Source organism: Carex rostrata, chromosome 33 (assembly GCF_964058835.1).
Source record: "Carex rostrata chromosome 33, lpCarRost1.2, whole genome shotgun sequence".
NCBI classification, from domain to species: domain Eukaryota; kingdom Viridiplantae; phylum Streptophyta; class Magnoliopsida; order Poales; family Cyperaceae; genus Carex; species Carex rostrata.
The window spans coordinates 620,893-642,122 of NC_135950.1; the positions used below are offsets into that span (position 1 = coordinate 620,893).

The 21,230-nt window shown below is 32.6% G+C and overlaps 1 protein-coding gene and 2 long non-coding RNA genes across 9 annotated transcripts; 1 reads left to right on the forward strand and 2 right to left on the reverse strand.

Moving 5' to 3' along the window:
- Positions 1-1,899: 1,899 nt before the first annotated feature.
- On the forward strand, positions 1,900-2,440 carry LOC144548673 (uncharacterized). The gene is made up of 2 exons (XR_013509421.1): positions 1,900-1,966; positions 2,201-2,440. It is a non-coding gene; the product is annotated as an uncharacterized LOC144548673 (long non-coding RNA).
- NFD1 (Ribosomal protein L21) lies at positions 2,272-4,997 on the reverse strand. The gene is made up of 5 exons (XM_078297388.1): positions 4,551-4,997; positions 3,996-4,076; positions 3,580-3,681; positions 2,638-2,712; positions 2,272-2,528 (listed from the first exon to the last, which is right to left on the reverse strand). The coding sequence occupies exons 1-5, from the start codon at positions 4,956-4,958 to the stop codon at positions 2,457-2,459; spliced, it is 738 nt and encodes a 245-aa protein (XP_078153514.1). The 5' UTR covers positions 4,959-4,997; the 3' UTR covers positions 2,272-2,456.
- A 406-nt stretch (positions 4,998-5,403) lies between these two features.
- Positions 5,404-9,924, reverse strand: LOC144548245 (uncharacterized). Of its 7 annotated transcripts, XR_013509311.1 has the most exons (5): positions 9,089-9,924; positions 8,936-9,008; positions 6,883-7,931; positions 6,550-6,622; positions 5,404-6,395 (listed from the first exon to the last, which is right to left on the reverse strand). It is a non-coding gene; the product is annotated as an uncharacterized LOC144548245 (long non-coding RNA). The 7 variants fall into 7 exon arrangements; XR_013509309.1 differs by having other exon boundaries at positions 5,404-7,931; positions 9,089-9,272; positions 9,621-9,924; XR_013509312.1 differs by lacking the exon at positions 6,550-6,622.
- Between the last annotated feature and the right edge of the window lie 11,306 nt (positions 9,925-21,230).

The following is a 21,230-nucleotide window of genomic DNA, read 5'->3' on the forward strand; positions in this document are numbered from 1 at the left end:
AACATGATAGATATATTAAAATGTGTTTGCAAATTAAATTTTACATTTTTTTAATTTTTTTATTTATTAAACATTTTACAGTCATTGTTTTTAGACTATTAAATTTTTGTACTCATCTTAATAAATACTAAAAAAATTCAAAAAAATGTAAAATTTGATTTGCAAGTACATTTTATATATTTATCATGTTAAATGGTTTGGATAAGCTATTGAGACTTTAAAAAAGTAGGATGTAATCTGCTATCACAAAAAAAAATGTAAGTGGATCCTCCAATCAATTTGAATTTGATAATTTTATTTTGAGGGTTTTGAAAATTTCGTAAATTTTGCTCAGTTTCGGATGAATCTTTTGCAATTTTAAATGGATCAAATAAACCCCTATTGTTAAAGTCGTTTGGTAATATAATCCTCGAAAGCTTCAAAACACATATTTTTCCGAGATACTTAATATCATATTACTTTTCTAAATTTCAAAAATTTGCAATTTTATTCATTAAAATTTATAAAATACACATTTTATCCTTTATTAAGAAAGATAAAATATGTGTAGCTTCTTTTAGAAAAATGTCAGGCTTTTAATTGGTCGGTTTATGAGGATAAATATGTCATTTCTCTACTTCTGACGCTTACAAAAGCATGTACCTAATGTACCTAAATATCACCATGTATGCATCAAAAGTAGAGAAATAACATATTTGTCCTCGAAAACGGATGAATTAGAAGACTGGCATTTTTTTAAACATACTACATGTTTTTATTTTTCTTAATAAAGTGTAAAATGAATGTTTTATAAATTTAAAATGAGTTTTAATAGAAAATATGATAAATGGGTAAATTTATAAGTTTTTGAAATTTAGAAAGATAAATATGATATTATGAACTTTGAGAGAAAAATACATAATATTGTGATATTTTTGAGGGGTATACATGAAATTTCCCCTAAAATAATATTGTGTTTGGCAATGGAAATAATATTAACCTCGAAATATTTCAATGAAAGAATAAAATATTTCAATGAAAGAATAAAATATTTCAATGAAAGAATAAAATATTTCAATGAAAGAATAAAATATTTCAATGAAAGAATAAAATATTTCAATGAAAGAATAAAATATTTCAATGAAAGAATAAAATATTTGAAATAATTTAAAATAAAAACATAAAACTCAAATGAAAGAATAAAGTAGTTAATTATAACCAAAGCTGCTCATTCTACATGCATGTAAAAATTACGGATCTCGTACTTGTTTCTGTTGTCATACAAATATTTATAAACAAAATACTAATGTGGACAATTTTCACACAATATTTGTCTATCAAATTTGCAAAAACCATATCAATATTTTAAACGCAGAAACAACAAAAACTTGATAATGATTTTTTTTTTATTTTGTTAACTTGGATATAGGCTTTCATTGATACATTCTTGAAAAGTACAAGCATGGAAAAAAAAAATAAGAACATCTAAATCCTAATCGTAAACAAATGATGGTCAAATAAATCTAAAAGGTGGAATCTCATTCTCAAAATGCAATTACTTTTTTTTTTTTCTATTATAAAAAGTACTTTCAGTGCATTTTGCTGGTAGCCAATGAAAAAGAATAATTCAATTGAACGATAGTTGTTGCCTTAAAGAGTTGGTCCCAAAATTTTTAAATGACGTTCCAAGGATTACAACCGGCTTTCAACCAAAAAATAAAAATAAAATAATAATACCAAAAAGAAAAAGAAATAAAAATAATACATGCATGGGCAAGAATCCATTTTGCCTTAAAGAATCCTCATGATTGCCTCTAAAGCTCTCTTCGTCACTATCATCGCTCTCTTCATCACTATCACTCCCTTCATCAACATAGCTCTCTTCATCACCAACGCTAGCTCCCTCCATGATAGAATATCCAAGAACGTTGAACAAACAAACTGTGAAATGTTTTGCTGCTTTCTCAAAGAATCTGTGGTAGTCCCAGTTCATTTTGCTATTAGCCATTGGAAAAGGCATAATTCAATTGAACGATACTAGTTGCCTCAGGAGTTGGTCCCAAAAATAAAAATAAAATAACAAAAAAAGAAAGGAAAAAATACATCTATAGATAACAAATTTGACTCGACAAAGCATCTATTCTGACTATGTAAATTCAAAAAGAGAAATAATAATATGAAATGTTTTGCTGCTTTCACAGAGAATCTGTGGTAGTCTTAGTTCAACTGGTGCAAACTCATAACCATATGTAATTTGGCAGTTTAGCCTCTAATGTTATGTAAAATTGTAAATTTCAATTTTAGCTCTGAAAGACTTATTAAAGTTTACAATAAGGGACCACCACATCACTATTACATTCCAAAATCTAGTAATGAATTCAACAAAGTAGAAAAAAAAAAGATAAAATAAGAAAGAAAAAAAAGTGATTAAAATAATGTAAGAGAAAAAAGGAAAGCTGATTCAACTAGAAATAATGTCAAGCTGCCACAGAAAGAGCCTCGGACTTATCTATCCCTCGAATGTCAGTGATTCTCAGCTTTGTCAGCTCCTAAAAATTCAATCAAAAAAATAAAAGTTATATGAGAGAGAGTATTAGTTAACAAATTCCCGTTTAAGTCAACAGAAAATAAGTTACAGAGAGAGAGAGAGAGAGAGACCTGACGGTGGCCTTTGGTTCGGCGGTAGTTCTTTCTTCTCTTTTTCTTGAAGATGATTACTTTAGCATCCAAAGCCTAACCCAAAAAAGAATGTTTTTGTATACCATTTGAGAAATGGTCGAAGAAATGTATTGACCATTAACTGACAGAAAACTTTAAAATATCACTGTTTAAAACTTCAGGAGAAAAGGGAAAACAGCAATTGCTTCCACAGTTTCTCAAATAAACATCCGCTGCCAAATACCAATGAAAATATCTCAAAAGCTACATGATATATTAGGCGCTCTTGCAGCTTGTAAAGATAACCTTTGTAAATGCCAATTCATGGGCATGCCCAAAGCATCTTCTTTCAGGTCTTACATGAGTGTTTTCTTAGGTTTTCTTTAGATATAAGATTATTCATGAAAATCAACATGCACTTTGAGTGTAAGCATACACAAATTACCCTGCTACAAAATATGGAAAGTACCTGATATGTCCTTTAAAAAGTGAGAAACATAAAATAAAATCATCATTCAGAACTTTCTCTAAAACCCCCTTTTAAAAATTCAGAACTTTCTCTAAAATAAAATATGGAAAGTACCTGATATGATTTAAAAAAAAAAAAATAGAATCAGGGATATAGGAACAAATTTTGTTTTTCTCATTTTATGTACATGTCTATGTTTCACGTGCACTAATGAAGGCTGCAAAAAAACATTAAAACCCCCAACAGCACCAATAAAATTCTAACAACATGGCTACCAAGATACTAATTATATATACTAAGAGCAAGGAAAAAATAAAATTGTCTAGGACTAGAAAAGGTTTATCAGACCAAATAATATACAGTGGGTTAAAAGAAGACGTTGTAGACAATTAATCAGCAATGCCAACTTTTGGTGATAGATATCATTAGTCTTTCTCACTTTTCAACAGCAAAAGGAGGAAATAAAATCTTACATGCTCCTCGACCACAGCATGAACAGCCGCATCAACCAATACTGGCCTGCCAATCATTGTCTCATTTTTCGACCCAAGCATCAAGACCTTCTTTAATATTAACTGTACCAAAAGGTTATACAAGAAATCTGAACCATTCAGCACAAATCTTAAAGTAACTCATTTTGTATTAATACTGCCCTGTGCATCTAAATAGGCACCGAAAATATTTTTTGGCCCGGTTTTGTCATCAACTGAAAAGTTGAGATTGAGATATCTCAATATTTTTGGCCCTTTATATAGAGAGTCTAAGTTCACAGTCTGCGAGTCATAAATAGACATTACCAACATTGAAAATTTGTTGTGCACAGTATGACCCTTTATTGGGACTTGAATGAAATGAGCCAAACAAAAAAAATATAAAATTTAAGGCATGCCTTGTCATTAACACCGCAATACTTTAACTTCTCAGTGAAAATTGAATCCCCATTGCTGACCTTGAACTGGTGAGAACCAATCTGCATAATAAAAAAAATTAGAATTCAAAAGAAATCGAAGAAGAAAGCAAAAAATCTGAGCAGGTATGATGCAATCGGCACTATTGAGAAGATTTTAGCAAAGTTCATCTCATTAAAGGCTTTCAAGTAAGACATTGCCAAGCCATCTGGAGTAGCAATACCTATCTGTACCAGCAGGAGTTAATATCAGTACAATCCCACTCACTAATCAGGTCAAATAACCTAACATGTACAAACTAGATTGCAGTCACCTAAAGAATCGTTGCATGCACTTATGATTTTAGATCCGAATTAGTATCTATTTGACACTCCAAGTACTTTAACCTATGATTTTAGATCCGAATTAGTATCTAATTGACACTCCAAGTACTTTAACCTAAGTTCAATTGGAAATAGCTTTATCTAAGGTGATACCTAATTTACCAGTACCATTACAGTGTCACATATCAGTTAAATTAGATACCAGAAACAGACCTGAACAACAGCAAAGGCTGGCTCGTATGGCTTGAAGGGGTTCTCTGAAGAGGGATCAAGTGGACCTATGACCTGATAGCCAATCTCCTCTGCCTCCTTTAACTTCTCCTCCTCTGATTTCCCGCTTTGAACAATGCGCCTTGTTCCCATGTTATCGCTTTCATCCCATCCTTCATCGTCCTCTCCAGTTTCAACGTCTTCTTCTCCGTCCGAGCCGTCGGTCGGTGGAGGAGGAGAAGAAGAGAAGTGGCGGAGAAGTGAGAAGGAAGAAATGGATGGTGATGGTTTTGGGGTTGGAGGTGATATAGAGAAACGGGAAGGGAGGGGTGAAATTAGGGTTTGCTGAGGTCGAATGGAGAGGAGAATGGAGCGGAGATGGAGAGCCGCTAGGCAGCGCCGAGTTGCCATGATCGGAGCAGCAAAGAGAGGAGGAGACTGGAATCTCGATTGTATAATGGGCCTTGTTGGGCCTTGAAGGGTTTTAGTAGGGTTCTGATGCGCTCCAGTTCTGAACCACTGGAGGCCTCCTGGAATACCTTTGGAAGAAAATTAAGTTTACATCAATGCTTGTTGCATTTCCCTTGCCGGTACCAAACTGGTACCAAGTACCTGCCTCCTTAAGCCAGCTCTATCAATGCTTTCCACTGTATCTGAAATTGCTTAATGAATATATTTCATTCAAGGAATATCTAATTCAGCCATCCGGATTTAGTTATGATATATTATATAATCATGGCATTGTGTAAATCTGGAGGATTAATTACTGGGAGAATCATAATTTAGAACGAACGAAAATCAAAACTTTTTTCAACAGTTAATCTCGGAGAATTGTAATCCATAAAACATCAAGACACAATCTTTCAAACAAATTGAAATACAAAAAACATACATTAACACAAGCGAAAACAAAAGAAACTAAATTGTTGGATTTAGTTTATGTCATAATGCCATCAAATTTACAAATCTACACACAACGCTGCTACTTTGATTTGACCTCCTTGTAATTTTTGCGTTGACACCTTCCATGCTCGATCAGCAACTGAACAGTTTCAAAACTCTTCTCGATCAGCAACTGTACAGTTGCAAAACTCTTCTTGCACCGATCACATTTAATCAAAGTCCCCCTAATTATTAAAATCAGCAGCTTTATTAATTAAAAAAGTACAAAAACACACTACAAAAATATTTCTAAAAATAAGATCTTAAAAAAATATATTACACTCAAAAATTGAAAATAACAATTAAAATCAAAACATTAATTAGTACATAAAAGATTATAAAATTACGTCTCAATTATTGTAGAGGAGCCAAGTTATGGCGCCGGTGGTGGCTCCGCTTTGTTGACCATTTTGACTAACGACCATGGGACTGTCTAATAATTAATAAATTAATTGAGCGCTTAAACTAATTTGGGGTTTGATTATCCTCTAATATCTTATATATATTGAGTATTTATTCTTCAATTCAATGAATTTGTTTCACATTATATTGTCTAATAAATATATTGACAGAGTGGTCTTTGCTTCATCCAGCATAAAAATTCGTATGAAACCATGTTTGAACTTTATTGATAACTAGATGCCAGCCTCGCGTTGCTTCGGCACTGGCTGTTGCATCAGAGAGGAAAGTACATAGAATGTAGTAAGATATTACAACAAAAAAATTGTATAGCTTTTATAATTGAAAATACTTATACAGTGACACAACAAAAACTATACAAAACTATACAGCTGAAACTGTTCTGGCTACGTGAAATAAATTAACATGACCTGTGTGTTATGCTTGGAAGAGAATTAATACCCAAAGAGACAAGACCCGTATAAAGAACCAAGATCCGAGTTTCATCTGCAAAACCAATAAATATACTGTATAAGACATCTCGTGCAAGAAATGATGCAGGAGGCTGTAATTTTTTAAAAAATGAGCATAGATTGACCATTCATAACCGAAAACAGTTGCAAAGTCATAAATAAGAGAGAGCTATAAGACTTGAAATAACCAGGTCAATTTTTTGGTAATTCTCTCTACGTCCAATGAACATTTTTGCACACTTGGTAGAATTCAGAAAACCTCTGTATGTAATCCAAAAAAAAAAAAAAGAAATACTATCAGTAATTGATATTTACAACATTAAATCAACATTTATCATGTTTTTCATCAAACACATTATATGAGATCACTTTTCTCATTTTTTAAGAAAGGGAAATTTTTGTTTCCGTTATTGACTTCCCTTTTGCAATCTTTCATCCAGTCAATAGCAACTTAAAGATATATGCGTTGTAAGAAAAAGTACAAAAAATTTAAAATATTTGGATTTCAAAGAAAACACCACCTCTAAGATGTGCAGTGGTATAGAATTGCTCCCTTCTTGAACTCCATCTTGCGGCTCATTGTAGCCCATTGGTGAAACAAATTGACATTGACATCTATAGACTACAATCAGATCCCAACAACTCTTTTCTTGTCATATCTTTTTTTTTTCTATAATGATCTATAAGATAAAATTTCAAAATGAGAAGCCCTAAATAGTAAATCAGCATTGTAAATCTCAATTCAGAAAATGAGGCAGTTTCATATTTCAATCTAAACCCTAAATATATGCACTAAGTTATGCATAAACACTATTTGGTATCTGTTCTCATGAAGGGTTCAGCGTGAGGAAGTTCCAATCATGTGCCACTAACTTTTTACTGGTAGTATGTATCAAACATAAGCTATAGATTGAACATCATCTAATTCAGAGATCTACCAAACTATAATTTCCATAATGCTCTCGAATAAAGAAATAGATATGCTGCTCTTTTGAGTCCAAAGGAATTGCAAAAAAAAAAAAAAAAAAAAAATCCATACGAAGCATGTAAAATCCAGCTGCAGCCTTAATTAATATGTTTATAGTATATTTATATTAGTTTGAAAATATATTAATCTGGCTTGAGCCAGACCATAGCACTACTTCAAGCATCAGTGAAGATTATGCAAATAAAACTAATAATTACATGGGCAATCCCTATATTTATCTGTTTTCTTTTTGAAAAAATAAGATCAATCCCAGAATTTACTTGATTTAATCAAAAAGTTTAGCCACTTTGTCTTTCTAAAGAAAAGGCTTTAATAATACCACAACAAATGTAATTACTTCAAGTGAGCTAAGGGTTTGAATATACATAGATCGTTTACTGAAGTTATAAGTGGCAAGACTTGCATCATAATTTGAAATAAACACACAACAATATTCTGAAAAAAGCTCAGAAAGAAAAAAATCAGTCTTTCAAAGAACTAAAGAGGGCTTTCAATAATACCTATCAGCCGCTCCATCAGCTTTGTCCAGCTTCTGTACATAGCAAAAATAGATAAGCTTCAATAAAAGAATTTTAAATAATCCTGCAAATGCAAAGTAAAGCAAATATTAGCATATATCTAATGATAGCGACGGTCATCATCGGGCATTACACAGCTATTACATCATTTTTGTACAGCTGATGTTTATAATTATTAATTGTTTATAGCATATTTTTGTTTCTGTATTAGTTGGTTGGTACCATAAACAGATACTGGTATACAATACTGTACCTGTCCTGAAACCTGAAAGGTCCTCTTTAAGTTCTGTTAAGACATGAAAGAAAAAATATGCAATTCTGATGAGTGTATGTGATTCTGATGAGTCACAGGAGACAAATCTAGACTTCGTACCAGGAGGAACCGATATGTTTATGGTGACCTGTTGGAGGGTAAGTGTCCAAGAGTATCTCTCCAAATGAAGCCCATTATTGTCAGAGGCTTTGTAATTAATTGATGCACCATGGAAATATTATTAGTCTTTTAGCCTTAATCATCAAGCCTAAACCCAATTTGAGCTCTACCAGCATCGTTTGGGTTGACAAGTACCCATTGGTGTGGTACTGCCTCCCCTTACGTAGAGCTAAAAGCCAACTTGAAGCCTTGATTGGGCAATTAGACTTGCAATTAGAAAGTAGCTTAGATTTAATGTTGCTTTAAAAAAAAAACAATAAAGCCTCGATCGGCTTCAGAAATAAGGGCCCTCCCTTCTATTGTGCAAGTAGACACCCGCTCCGCTGACTGATAAAGTTGTAAAAAAACTGCTAAATGACAATCAACTCTGTTGCGTTTATCATATGGAATACTTGTTTAACAACACCTTCAATTTTCAGCATTTCTAGCTGAGACTTGTTCTTCTCATAGTTGACCCCTTAATCAACTTATTTTAATGTTATATTATATTTGTCTTGTTGACCTTTATACATGCAAGCACAACCACACTCTCAGTTCTATACAAAATGCATGAAAGCTATGTTTTAGCAAGAAAACTTCATGGTTGGACTTACTATGCCGTATAACACACGATTAAAGCACGAATAACGTCATACCAGCTAAAAAGGGACTCATATGGCTGCTTCACAAATGCTGCCGCCATGTCCCACTCAAACTGTAGCTCCATTCCTAAATAGGAAATACAATTCAAAATCGTAAGTAAAATATAAAATTGGAAATGAGGGATTTTATTTTTGAATGGAAATTACCGATAAAGGCCACAGCCTCTTGAGTTGTAACTCATCCGCAGCTTGACCCAAGATTACCAGTGGTGTTGCATTCCACTAATTAAAACGCGTTACCCACCTAATGCTTCAGTTTGTGCCACCCACCTAATGCTTCGTTTCTTCATTTTAGACGTTGTCACTATCGGCGAAGGAGAAAAGCCTCAAGCTGAAATTTTGTATAGCAAGATAGAGCTGTGGCGTGAGGAAGAACACCCAATTGAGCTCAACATTTAATGCATTATGCAACTGAACACAATCAAGCACGATCCAACACCCTTTTCTCAAAAAGTATAGGTCAGTTAACCATTGCCTAAAACAACTGATACATACACACTACCAATTTTTGCAACTAAGCATGGATATAATCCCATTGGCTACAATCTCACATCCCACCCCCACACTGAACTGTGCAATCAGCGCCAATTTATCATTATCTGCAAAACTGAGTCTCCGTGAATAAAGTTGGGCTCGGTTACATATCAGTTCAATGAAACCCAATTCGGGCAGTACTGACCATCATGCAGATAAGCACAATTTGTTACAACTGGTTTACATTCGACCAATTTCGGTGTCTTTCTACGCTCTAACACCTGACCCTACTCGACCCTAGCAACACAGAGAAGACACCAGGAACGCAGATTTTGGAGGGTTGCGACCGCTTCGATGGTGGCACAGTCGAGAGAGGAGAGAGGTGAGGTTAGGATTTTTTGAAAGAGACGGGAGAAAGAAGAAGGGAGGTGAGGTGGGAAAAGCAAGCAGAGAATATTGGAATCAGACGAGGGAAAATTGTAAAAAGGTGGATAGAACGGAAGGGAAGGGTCTGGATTCTGGAAGAATAGACAAGACGAGAAGAGAAAGGTGGACGGGAAGAGACGATACACGCGTCAACACAGCGAAAAGCGAAGAGAGAAGTACGCGTGATTGATCGTTGGATACGGATCAGACGGTTGAGAAAGAGCCAGCACTGAATGAACTGTGCCAAACCCATTTATATATAAATAAAATAGATATGGGCCCCATCTGTCAGTGTTACTGTAGTTATCACTGTTGTAGTACTGTAGCAGACTCCATCAAGATTATATATATATAATAGATGCGCTGTATGAACTATGAAGTAACAAAATCTGTCAATATCTTTACCTGCGACTTTTTAGTTCTTACACTCTTTGGATGAAAAATTATCAGCAGGACTAAGGACTGTTTCTTGTAATTCAAATACAATCTGATGATACTTGGATGTAATATTACAAATAAACCCCAAATAAATATAAAACTAGAAAAAAAAACTGTATTTGCCATTTGGGATTTATAAAACACACCTTTTCTTCTTTTAATTTCCTTCCTTCCCCAGCTCCCCCTTTTTCTCTCTACCTTGGGCTCTCTGTCTCTCTCAGCAAAGCTTGCTCTCTAACCTCTCACACCATTGTTTTTATTTATGTTTATATTACTTTTTATATTTTTGGGCAAAATTGAATGCTCGATTACTTGCAAATCCTTTCAAGTAATATTGTAGGTGAGGAAATTAGAAAGAAATACAGTTGCCTATTACTAGGCAAAAATAGGGGTCAGCCGTGCCCCATTCTTTAGTCAAAATTTCATGTTGATGTGTTGGATTTTAGGTAAAATTGCTACAGGGTTATTGACCTTTATACTTACCTACATATTTTCTACAAACGACTCCCTACTTATTCAAAACCGATTTTTTTAAAAATACCCATTTAATAAATAAATTAAATTAAAATACCCAAGTTTCAACAAAATTTATAAAAATACCCAAACCGCGGATTTTTTCCGCGGCCCGGAATTTTTATTCCGGGGCACGGAAAAAATTCGCGCCCGGAAAAAAAAAAAAAAAAAAAAAAAATTTTTGGTCCCGACCGCGGATAATATCCGCGGGCCGAATTTAAAATTTTTTTTTTTTTTTTTTTTTTTAAGTCTGGAGAAAAAAAATTATTTTTTTTGTCAAACTTTGTACCTCTGGTTAACATAGCAAAACACCTTCAAATATCATGAAAATTTACCGACATTCATTCTTGACTTCATAGAATAAGACTGTAAAGTTTCATACAAAATCTCAAAACAGATCGTGAGATATCGGCTCTCAAAAATTGCCCGAACTGCTGAAGGAGTGCTTCTGACCCCAACTTTGCACCCCTGATTAACATACCAAAACACCTTCAAAAATCATGAAAATTTACCGACATGTATTCTTGACTTCATAAAATAACACTGTGAAGTTTCATACAAAAGTTCAAAACAGATCGTGAGATATCGACTCTCAAAAATTGCCCGAACTGCTGAAGAAGTGCTTCTGACCCCAACTTTGCACCCCTGATTAACATATCAAAGCACCTTCAAAAATCATGAAAATTTACCAACATGTATTATTGATTTCATAGAACAAGACTGTGAAATTTCATACAAAATCTCAAAACAGATCGTGAGATAATGAAACATAACAAAACTGAAAACTGAAACATAATAAAACATATACTAAGAAAATAATAAAACTGAACATAACAAATCAAAACTCAAACATAACAAAACTGAACTCTCTCTGAAGGAGTGCTTCTAAACCCAAATTTGCATATCTGATTAACATATCAAAACACCTTCAATCATAAAGCACTCCTTCAGCAATTCGGGCAATTTTTGAGAGCCGATATCTCACGGTCTGTTTTGAGATTTTGTATGAAACTTCACAATATTGTTCTATGAAATCAAGAATACATGTCGATAAATTTTCATGATTTTTGAAGGTGCTTTGATATGTTAATCAGGGGTGCAAAGTTGGGGTCAGAAGCACTCCTTCAGCAGTTCGGGCAATTTTTGAGAGCCGATATCTCACAAACTGTTTTGAGATTTTGTATGAAACTTTACATTCTTATTCTATGAAGTCAAGAATGCATGTCGGTAAATTTTCATGATTTTTGAAGGTGTTTTGGTATGTTAATCAGAGGTGCAAAGTTGGGGTCAGAAGCACTCCTTCAGCAGTTCGGGCAATTTTTGAGAGCCGATATCTCACGATCTGTTTTGAGATTTTGTATGAAACTTTACAGTCTTATTCTATGAAGTCAAGAATGCATGTCGGTAAATTTTCATGATATTTGAAGGTGTTTTGCTATGTTAACCAGAGGTACAAAGTTTGACAAAAAAAATAATTTTTTTTCTCCAGACTTAGAAAAAAAAAAAAAAAAAAAAAAAAAAATTATTTTTAAATTCGGCCCGCGGATATTATCCGCGGTCGGGACCAAATTTTTTTTTTTTTCCGGGCGCGAATTTTTTCCGCGCCCCGGAATAAAAATTCCGGGCCGCGGAAAAAATCCGCGGTTTGGGTATTTTTATAAATTTTGTTGAAACTTGGATATTTTAATTTAATTTATTTATTAAATGGGTATTTTTAAAAAAATCGGTATTCAAAAAATAAACATCAATAGCTCCTCTGTATACATTGACTCCCATAGTCTAAAATATATATAATGTTTGTGCTTGAATTGGATCAACATAATCATGTGTTACTGGCAAATTAGTTCAATCTTTTTATCTATTCATACTACCTAATCATACAACTGACAGGGCTTCTTCATTATTTTTTTTTCTTTTTTCCAATTTTTAGTGTTGGGACACCGGGTGATCCACCACCATATGTTGAAGGTTCGTGGATATTTAAATCAATCCGAGACTGCTTGTTTAAACACTTGGAGGTTGTGAACATTATTTATCGTCAGGTCTCTGGGTCCTTGGATAGGGCCAAGTCGATGCTAGAATTTGCGGAACATGTGTTAAGCACTGCACCTGTGTTAGAGAAATTCCATGTCAAGAATTTAAAGGATGACATTGTAATTTTCAAGGAGATCAAGTTGTTCCCCAAGTTATCAGAGAAGTGTAAAATCATTCTTCTCAAGGGGTGATGAAGAGATCTAGAGCGATGATAACGAGCATGAATAGTGTCCCCTCATGCAGTATGAAACTTTTGTGGTGACATTTTGATAAATGTCTCTGTTTGATAGGCAATCACTTTGCACTTTCCTTTTTGGTTTTTATGTGTAGTATGAAAGATTTTTGGATTTAATGAATCTATGGCACTTGGTTGGCTTTCTTACACTAATGGATCTGAGGTGATTGATATACATATTGGCATTATTTCTAGTTTCATCTCTTTTTTTCTCTTACATTATTGTTATTACTCTTTTTTCTTATTTGTTACTACTTTGTCGAATTTATTGATAGATTTTGGAATGTAATTGTGATGTGGTGGTCTCTTATTGTAAACTTTAAGAAGTCCTTTGATTAGTATCTTAATAAAAAGACTGCTACACTATGCTTTGCGTTTCACAGTCCCACCTAAACATATTTGTTAACCTTTCGAATGCGGTATTGATAAAGTTACAATCATAGTTCAAAAAATTGGAATCGGAATCGGATTTTTGACCGCCGAGTTAGAATCGGATGAATCGGCCGGAATCAGAAGAATCGGATCGGTAACTCGGGTTTTTTTGGCATAAGCCTCGTTTTGTAGCCAAAAAGTAGGAAAAAATTGATAAAAATAATTTGTAAAAAAACTAAGTTAATTAAGACAATATTACACTCATATAATCCACTAATTATTTAATTTATTACAAACATTACAAATAGAACACATTTTTATTGCCAGAAGCTATGCCGAGCTGGCTGGATCATCTCATTGTCCTCTGTATTAAAAAACGAATAGGGATATTGTTGTACAGAGCCAAAAAATAAAGACATTAATGTAGTGTCAAATGGAAAATTATTAGCATCCTCATATTCAACATATGAATTGTATGTGCTAGAAAATTCTGGATTACTACTTAAATTGTAGTCTGGTTGTACTCCATACGTAGATGAGCTTGAATTATATCCTCCACTAAACTCTGAGGTCCCATACATGCCATCATAATATAAAGAGATTCACATGCAAGAAAAAACAAAAGAAACATTAGTCATGCTGTTGAGGGTATTTCACTAAATTAATACATGCATGAGGGTCTTTCACTAAAAAATATATATATATATATACATATTAAGTTGTAAATAATAAAAACATGGAGGGCCGGATTTCAAAAATGCCACAAATCAGACCCTTCGGCCTTCCTTCTCCTCCTGCGCGATTTTGCTTCTCCTCAGTCCTCACACGATTTTCTCTCCTCTGACGCCTTTCAAGCTCAAATGGCCTGCGCAATTTTCCTTCTCCTCACACGATTGAAGCTCAAATGGCCTGAACGATTTTCTCTCCTCTGGCGCGATTGAAGCTCAAATGGCGCGATTTTCTCCTCCGCCTTGAATCGGCACAGGTTAGTGAAATTGAAAATATTTTTGCTTTAAATCGGCTTGAATCGGTGTAAATCGGACGGAAAATCGGAAAATCGACCGATTCCGTCACTGTTCATCCGATATTTTTGAAATAAATCACACAAACTTGAGAATTGGGCAAAAATCGGCCCGGTCCCGTCCAATTCCGAGTTGAATCGGCCGATTTGACTCGGAATTGGCCGATTTTTCGAACTATGGTTACAATTGCTCAGTGATGGTTCATTTTGATTTGATATAGAGTTATTTTGATTTGATATAGAGTTTAGATAGACACAAAATTAAAATTAGGTGACACATGCTTCATAGATACCTTTTGATACTGTTGACACATGTTAGAGAAGCTGGTTATAGAAGAAAATTATCAATACCTTGGCCCAGTAATACAGCTTCAGTAAACACAGCTAGGCCTGCTAAACAAAGAACTGAGTTTATTTGCTTGAGAGAATTGGATTTGTGTGCTACTACACTATGTCCAAAGTTCCTAATTTCATGATTAAGTGGTCAGGTCAATCACGTTACACTTAAAATGGGAAGCTAAATATATGTTGATCAACTTAAATCAACTGATGGTAACATTGTATTTATTTAAGAATATATGTTAATTTATGTCCTGTTTTCTATTTTTCTTAATAAATTTGATGTTTTTATCGATAATTTTTAACATTGTTGAATTCTATTGACTAGTAATTAGATTGGAAATCTTATAAAACTAATTAGGGGACATTAGTTATTTGCTTTACTAGATAACAACTTTGATAAACTAATTTGGTCTATTAGTGATGTGAAAGAATTAACTTCGGAGGAAATAATTAAGGAAGGGCAAAACTGTCTACCAATTTAAATTTACACCTTGTGCTATGTCAGTAGTAAACTATGTTGTCTTAATATCAGCTCTCACTGTATAAGAATGTCGTTTAACCAATTGAAATTTAAACAAAAAATAAGGTTAGTGGCTAATAGCCCGCTAACAAATATATTGATAAAAATAATATTTACCAGCCAAGTAACTTAATTTTACAGGAAACTTCTCTATATTGGGTAAAAAAAAAATTTACGAGTCAAGCAATTTAATTTAAATTTGTTTATTGAAAATTTATAGAAGTTTCCAAACAATTATAGAAAGATTCTTTGAAATATTAAAATGAAGAATTAATGTTAGAAAAAAAAAAAACATGACATGTCGACTAAGACGTACAATTTTCATGCCGTGCTGTGTATTTTTTACCAACAATTATATTAGTCATAATATGCGAATAGTCACAAAATAAAACGTGAGAGTTATTGTGTGTCGTTTCGTACTGTAACTGTCCGTAACTGAACCGGCTCCATCATACAAATTTTCCCTTAGTTAAATACTACAAAGAGTTTACAAAGCAGAAATCTGTAATTAGGTTTTAAGGCCATAAATAAAATACATTCCCAACAGCCTAGAAAAAGTATATAAAAAAAACATTTCAGTCTGAGAATTGTACCATGCTTCTTGGTCTTTGATTCAGTGCAATACTACTGATCTACCTACCAAATCACGCTTTATCTTAGGTTGTATGGAGTAAATATAGTATTTGTCTATACTATAATAATATGTTGGGACAGATGAATTGAACAAAATATATACATTCATGATAAATCTTAATTTCAAATTCATTCACTTTTTTTTAGTTATTTACAATTTTTTTTATCTTGGCTTAGTTTACTACTTCTTCTTTTTGTAAAGAAAAACAATCGAGACGAGTTAAGTTGAACTTATTCCTCATATAAAAGTTGTATCAATTTCTCATACCAGTTCAAAAAGAAATCATCTTATTATATTTCCTAAACGAATAGTTGAATGAAATAATATGGTGTTTTTGTCATTTTAAAGTGTTGGAAGAAAATATAAAAACATGAATATAATTAACAAGGTGATTTTGTCATTTAAACTTTATGCAGGTCTTTGATGTGAATTTCAACTCTGGATGCTGGTCTGTCTCTGCTCTGTCCAACATTATTTAGTTTCGCTCTTATCTTTCACTTTGCTTTTACTTCTCATATCTTTTCTTGCATTTAATGAGAGAAAGATAGCTTATAGTTGGAGAATTGGAGTGATCTATAACCTCTAGTAATTGATAGCGCACATAATAGAGAGTTGCAAAGTGCAGCTTTCATTTATTTTCTTCTTTTTATAAAATTTGCATATTATGATTTTTTTTTTAATATAATACAAAGTCAATCATGTATATATATTGAAGAGTGTTGAATAAGTGTTTTTTTTAATTTCATTATAAAAAAATCAATTCTGATATTATTATATATAATATTTATAATTTTTTTTCTCAAAGGCTTTCAATTTTATAAAGGGCTTATATTTTTTTTATCATGACATAATAATAGTTTAATACAATTATCATATAAAAGTCCAAATTTTACAATGTTATGTTTTCTCTCTTAAAATATATTCATTACCTTTTTTTTTTGTGAAAATAGGCTTCCTATTATTTTGTGAAAATGAAAATGTAAGTTTTAGTCTAACACATTATTTTTGTGAAATTTTTGTTGAATATTTTATATACACATAATATACATATAATTGTCACAAAAAGAAATTAGAGGTCAACGGGATTTAGTAAATTAGCAGCCATAAAAAAAGTTAGACAAGTTGAATTGGAGATGTTTTAACTGAAACTAGAAAAGATGAAGATGACACAAACTGGTACTTAAACAGATTACATAATAAAAAGCAACAAAAATAAAATATCAGCTGATTAATTTGCAGTTCTCAAAAGAAACATCAATCAGCATTAGATTCCATTGGTTGCTGTTATTACCTAGAGATGTTGTTTGCAACGAAGATATTAGTCTTGATCACAAGCGTGTCATTTCTCAGATAGCTCGAGGTCTCAAAGTCGGACCGTTTGATGAAGCAGAAATAAGCACATCCTGTATGCGATGATGAGAAGGTATTGGCATTAATGGTGTCCATGTTGGTTGACCATGTTAATGTCTTCCAGTCTTTGAAACGGTGGGTCGACATTGCCTGGACAACATTCGTGGAATTTATCAGCCTGACCCCTATTGATATATAATGAGAGGAACTATAATCTCGTCCTTGCGGATAGAACTCAATCGCCCATTGATAGCCGCCAACAGTAAATATATCAGATTGAATGTAGTTCCCAGTCTTAATTACTTTCTTCACGATGGAGTAGTCTGTGATTTCGAGGGTGTTTGATCCGGCAAGAAACCCGGTGGCCGTTACTACAAGAGAGTAGTTGTTAGAAAAGTAAAGAATAAAGTGATTAGAAGCAACATGACTATTAAATTAATTAATAGATAAACTGGGGAAGGTTTCGATGAGATTGATGAACTAATATAAATTAAGAAGTTGTTCAAATTCAAATCAAAAACCTATTTATGAACAGATTTGGTTAAAGCAATACAGAAAGTTACACAACTTAGGTATTAATTGCAGTTTAAACAATAGAAGAAGTTTGCATGTAATGCTAAAAAACGTTCAACTGAAACATTAAAAACAATAAAACATCTCACCATTATTGGTCTTATGCTTCTTAAAAGGAGGCTCATCAGTGTCAGTACTCAAAACCTGAAAGATCTCTCCGCTTGCTGTGAATATTTAATCATTAGTATGTTGTAATAATTTAGTGTACATTTATATAGTTATATTAAAGGGAGAATTTCAAGACCTCAATATATATAATATAAAATTTCTCAAAAACCTTGACTGTAGTTAATACCCTACAAAGCACCAAATTATATATCCCACCAGTATTGATGTGTAACAACAAACAGCAGAATGTTAAAAAGTTTGTCGAACCATGATCTCTCCGAAATGGCTGCTCCTTTGACTCACCAAAGAAGAAAAATCGACTATAGAAAAGATTAAAACAATGAAAAATCAAGATGAGACTCACATCTAATAGTCTTTTTGGGGTAGGCCTTGAGTATTTCCTCAAGAGGTAAATCAGCTTCTGCCTTTAAAGCAGCCAGCTCTTCTCTCATCTCTGCCTCTGTAATTTTAGCTTCATCTTCCTCTTCATCGTCATCGCCATTATCTTCCTGCGATTTACATTTTCAATTTTTTAATATAAAATTAATACAATATTCAAAGCAAAGTACGGAGTTTGATAAAACTTACGGTTTCATCATCAATGTCCAAGTTATCTAGCTCCAATGCTGCATGTAGCAAAAAACATACATCTAATCAATGAAACATATAAACACCACCAAGTATAAACAGGAAAAGAAGAGTTAAAAGATACTAACAACGGTCATTAGCAAATAGCAACCTCCATAGCATGCTTCACTTTTCTCTTCTTCTTAATTAGAAGAGGAAGGTTGACAACCGATATCTTTCTCTCTTACAAATTTGAACAAATTTCAAATGAAAGCCTCTCTATAATTGGTTAAAAGTTAAAACCATAGTAAGAAAACCTAGAGAGTAAAAGAGAGAGCTTGAAGTGGCTGTGACGTGTTCGTAGGGGTACCTCGGGCAGAGATCTGACGCAGCCGTACTCGGCGTAGAGATTAGAGGGTTCTTAATGACGATGTGCGGCGTGGGAGATAGAAGCAAAGAGAGAGGGAGATGGTTTCCTTCGCCAGGGAGGAAAGAAAACGAGAGAAATTAAACGGAAAGAATAATAGACGAAGGAAATGGAGTCAATTTCTAAATCTTCAAATTCGTTTATTTAATTTGCTGACTGGTCAGCAAATTTCATTTCTATTTTTAAACGTTAATCAAAAGTTTATTTTATGATGATTGTTGATGCTCATTTTGTTAAGTTTAAATGTCCTAACTATTTGTTCAAGTTTATGTGATCTATTAATTTGCCAAGAATTTAATTTTAATTTTTTTTTGTTTAATTAATTATAGACCGTTATACATTTGATTAAAAATTTTTATTAGTTTTTGACAAATTTATTCATCCATAATCATGTTTTAGTTAATTGTTATTATATTACTATTGTTTATCATTAATTAATCCAACTTCAAAATTATGAGTTATCACAGTGCTCCATTGTAATTACTCTTTTATTAATACAAACTAGTGTTGTAAATAACAGTATGCGGTTGTCGAACGGATAGAGTCCCATCAAGTGATTAATCGGGAATAATCGGAATAATCGGTCATAATTGGAAATAATCGACCGATTAATCGGAAAAATCCATGACGGTTTGATCACCGCCAACGACTAATCGGCCGATTAATTGGCCTAAACGGACATATTTTACAACACCGATACAAACGATGATGAAGTGATCCAGCCATCTCGATATAGTTTTTAGTAGTAAAAGCGTGTTTTTAGTTGAATGTTTATATTATATTGTATTAGTAAATTATTCGTTTAAATATAAATTGTTGACAAATTATTTTTTTATTATTTTTTTAAGTACAAAACAATCTTGTGATCAAACAAATTCGATTTTTCAATCCGATTCACCTAATTTCTACCAATTTATTATTTTTATTATTATCATTAGAGTAGAACTAGGTGCTCTTAAGCTCACCAAAGTTTTGGTAAGCTTAACTCTAAAACTTATAAAATTGATTTCAAATGATGAATCCGAACCGTTGAAACCCGCCTACCTTATGTGTGATGCATCTACATGTGAAATTTTTAAACATTCGAATTAATTTAGTATAAAGTCAAGCGGTCAAAATTAGAAAGTTAATAAATTAATTTTAGTGCATTCATTTTTTGATCATTTTTTGACTGCTTGACTTTATACTAAATTAATTCGAATGTTTAAAAATTAGGTGGGCCCACTTGTAAAAGAAATTAGAAGAAAAGAGAGACATGGTTGAGAACTTGAGATAGCTGCTAGATATATATATGGATTGGTACAATAAAACTTCAAAAAGGAATGCTACTATTTTTGTTTGTGCACTTTATAGTCATAAAGTCCTTTTTTTTTTAAGGAATATTTTTAAGGTATAAATTAGGTGTATATTCCATATAAATAATTCATAAACAAACATAATGATTTTCTAAAAATGTGCTTACATGTGCAGCACACATGAAAAAGGATCTTAAAACATTTGACATAGTAACAAAATTATAATGGAATTTGTACAAATTTGATGTCTGGTTTTGAGAATTTATAAAATTATCTTTTTTTATGAAGCAAATTTTGTGTTTTTTATAGTTGATTTCTCATCCTACATAATTACAACGAAACGAGTATTTCAACAAAAATAATAGAGCTTGTTTTGAAACAAAAATGTCAAAACACATTTGTACAAATTTAATATGTCAGGTTTGACCATCAGTCTGATATCTTCATTTACATGTAGATTTTAAGATTTTTTTAAATTATCTTTTTTTTTTATAAAGCAAAATTTGTTTTTTTTTTATATAATTGATTTCTAGTGCACTAAATAGAAAACGAATATTTAAGCCAAATTAACAGAACTTCGTGTTTAAAACAGCATCGTCAAAATACTCTTCTCGGCGAATAAAATCTTGTGAGATTTGATAAATTGGGTCTACGACTCTAGATCTAAGCATAGAGCATGATAGCACAGAGCATGATTCCAACATCACTTCTCAAGAAGACAAAGACAAGACAAGGGCTTAGACCAGCTCGTCGTTCATAGTTTGAAAATAAATATTTAAAACCTCCGCCTCTCTGGTAGGAATAGGATATTTTTTAATCATTGTTAGCTACATTGGAAAATACTATTTCACTGAGACCCTTTAATTTCTCATAAAATTTCTAATTTTTTAATATCATAAAAATACCCAACAAAAAATTATCAAATAATTTAAAAAAAAATTTAAATACATGAAAGAGTCC

What these genes read in the sequence shown, in the direction of transcription:
- NFD1 (XM_078297388.1), bottom strand. Translation starts at nt 4,958, where the DNA reads ATGGCAACTCGGCGCTGCCTAGCGGCTCTCCATCTCCGCTCCATTCTC. An exon ending in ATGCTGTGGTCGAGGAGCAT is followed by an intron (nt 2,713 to 3,579) that starts GTAAGATTTTAT and finishes TTTTTGGGTTAG; the next exon opens with GCTTTGGATGCTAAAGTAAT. An exon ending in GAACCAAAGGCCACCGTCAG is followed by an intron (nt 2,529 to 2,637) that starts GTCTCTCTCTCT and finishes TTGAATTTTTAG; the next exon opens with GAGCTGACAAAGCTGAGAAT.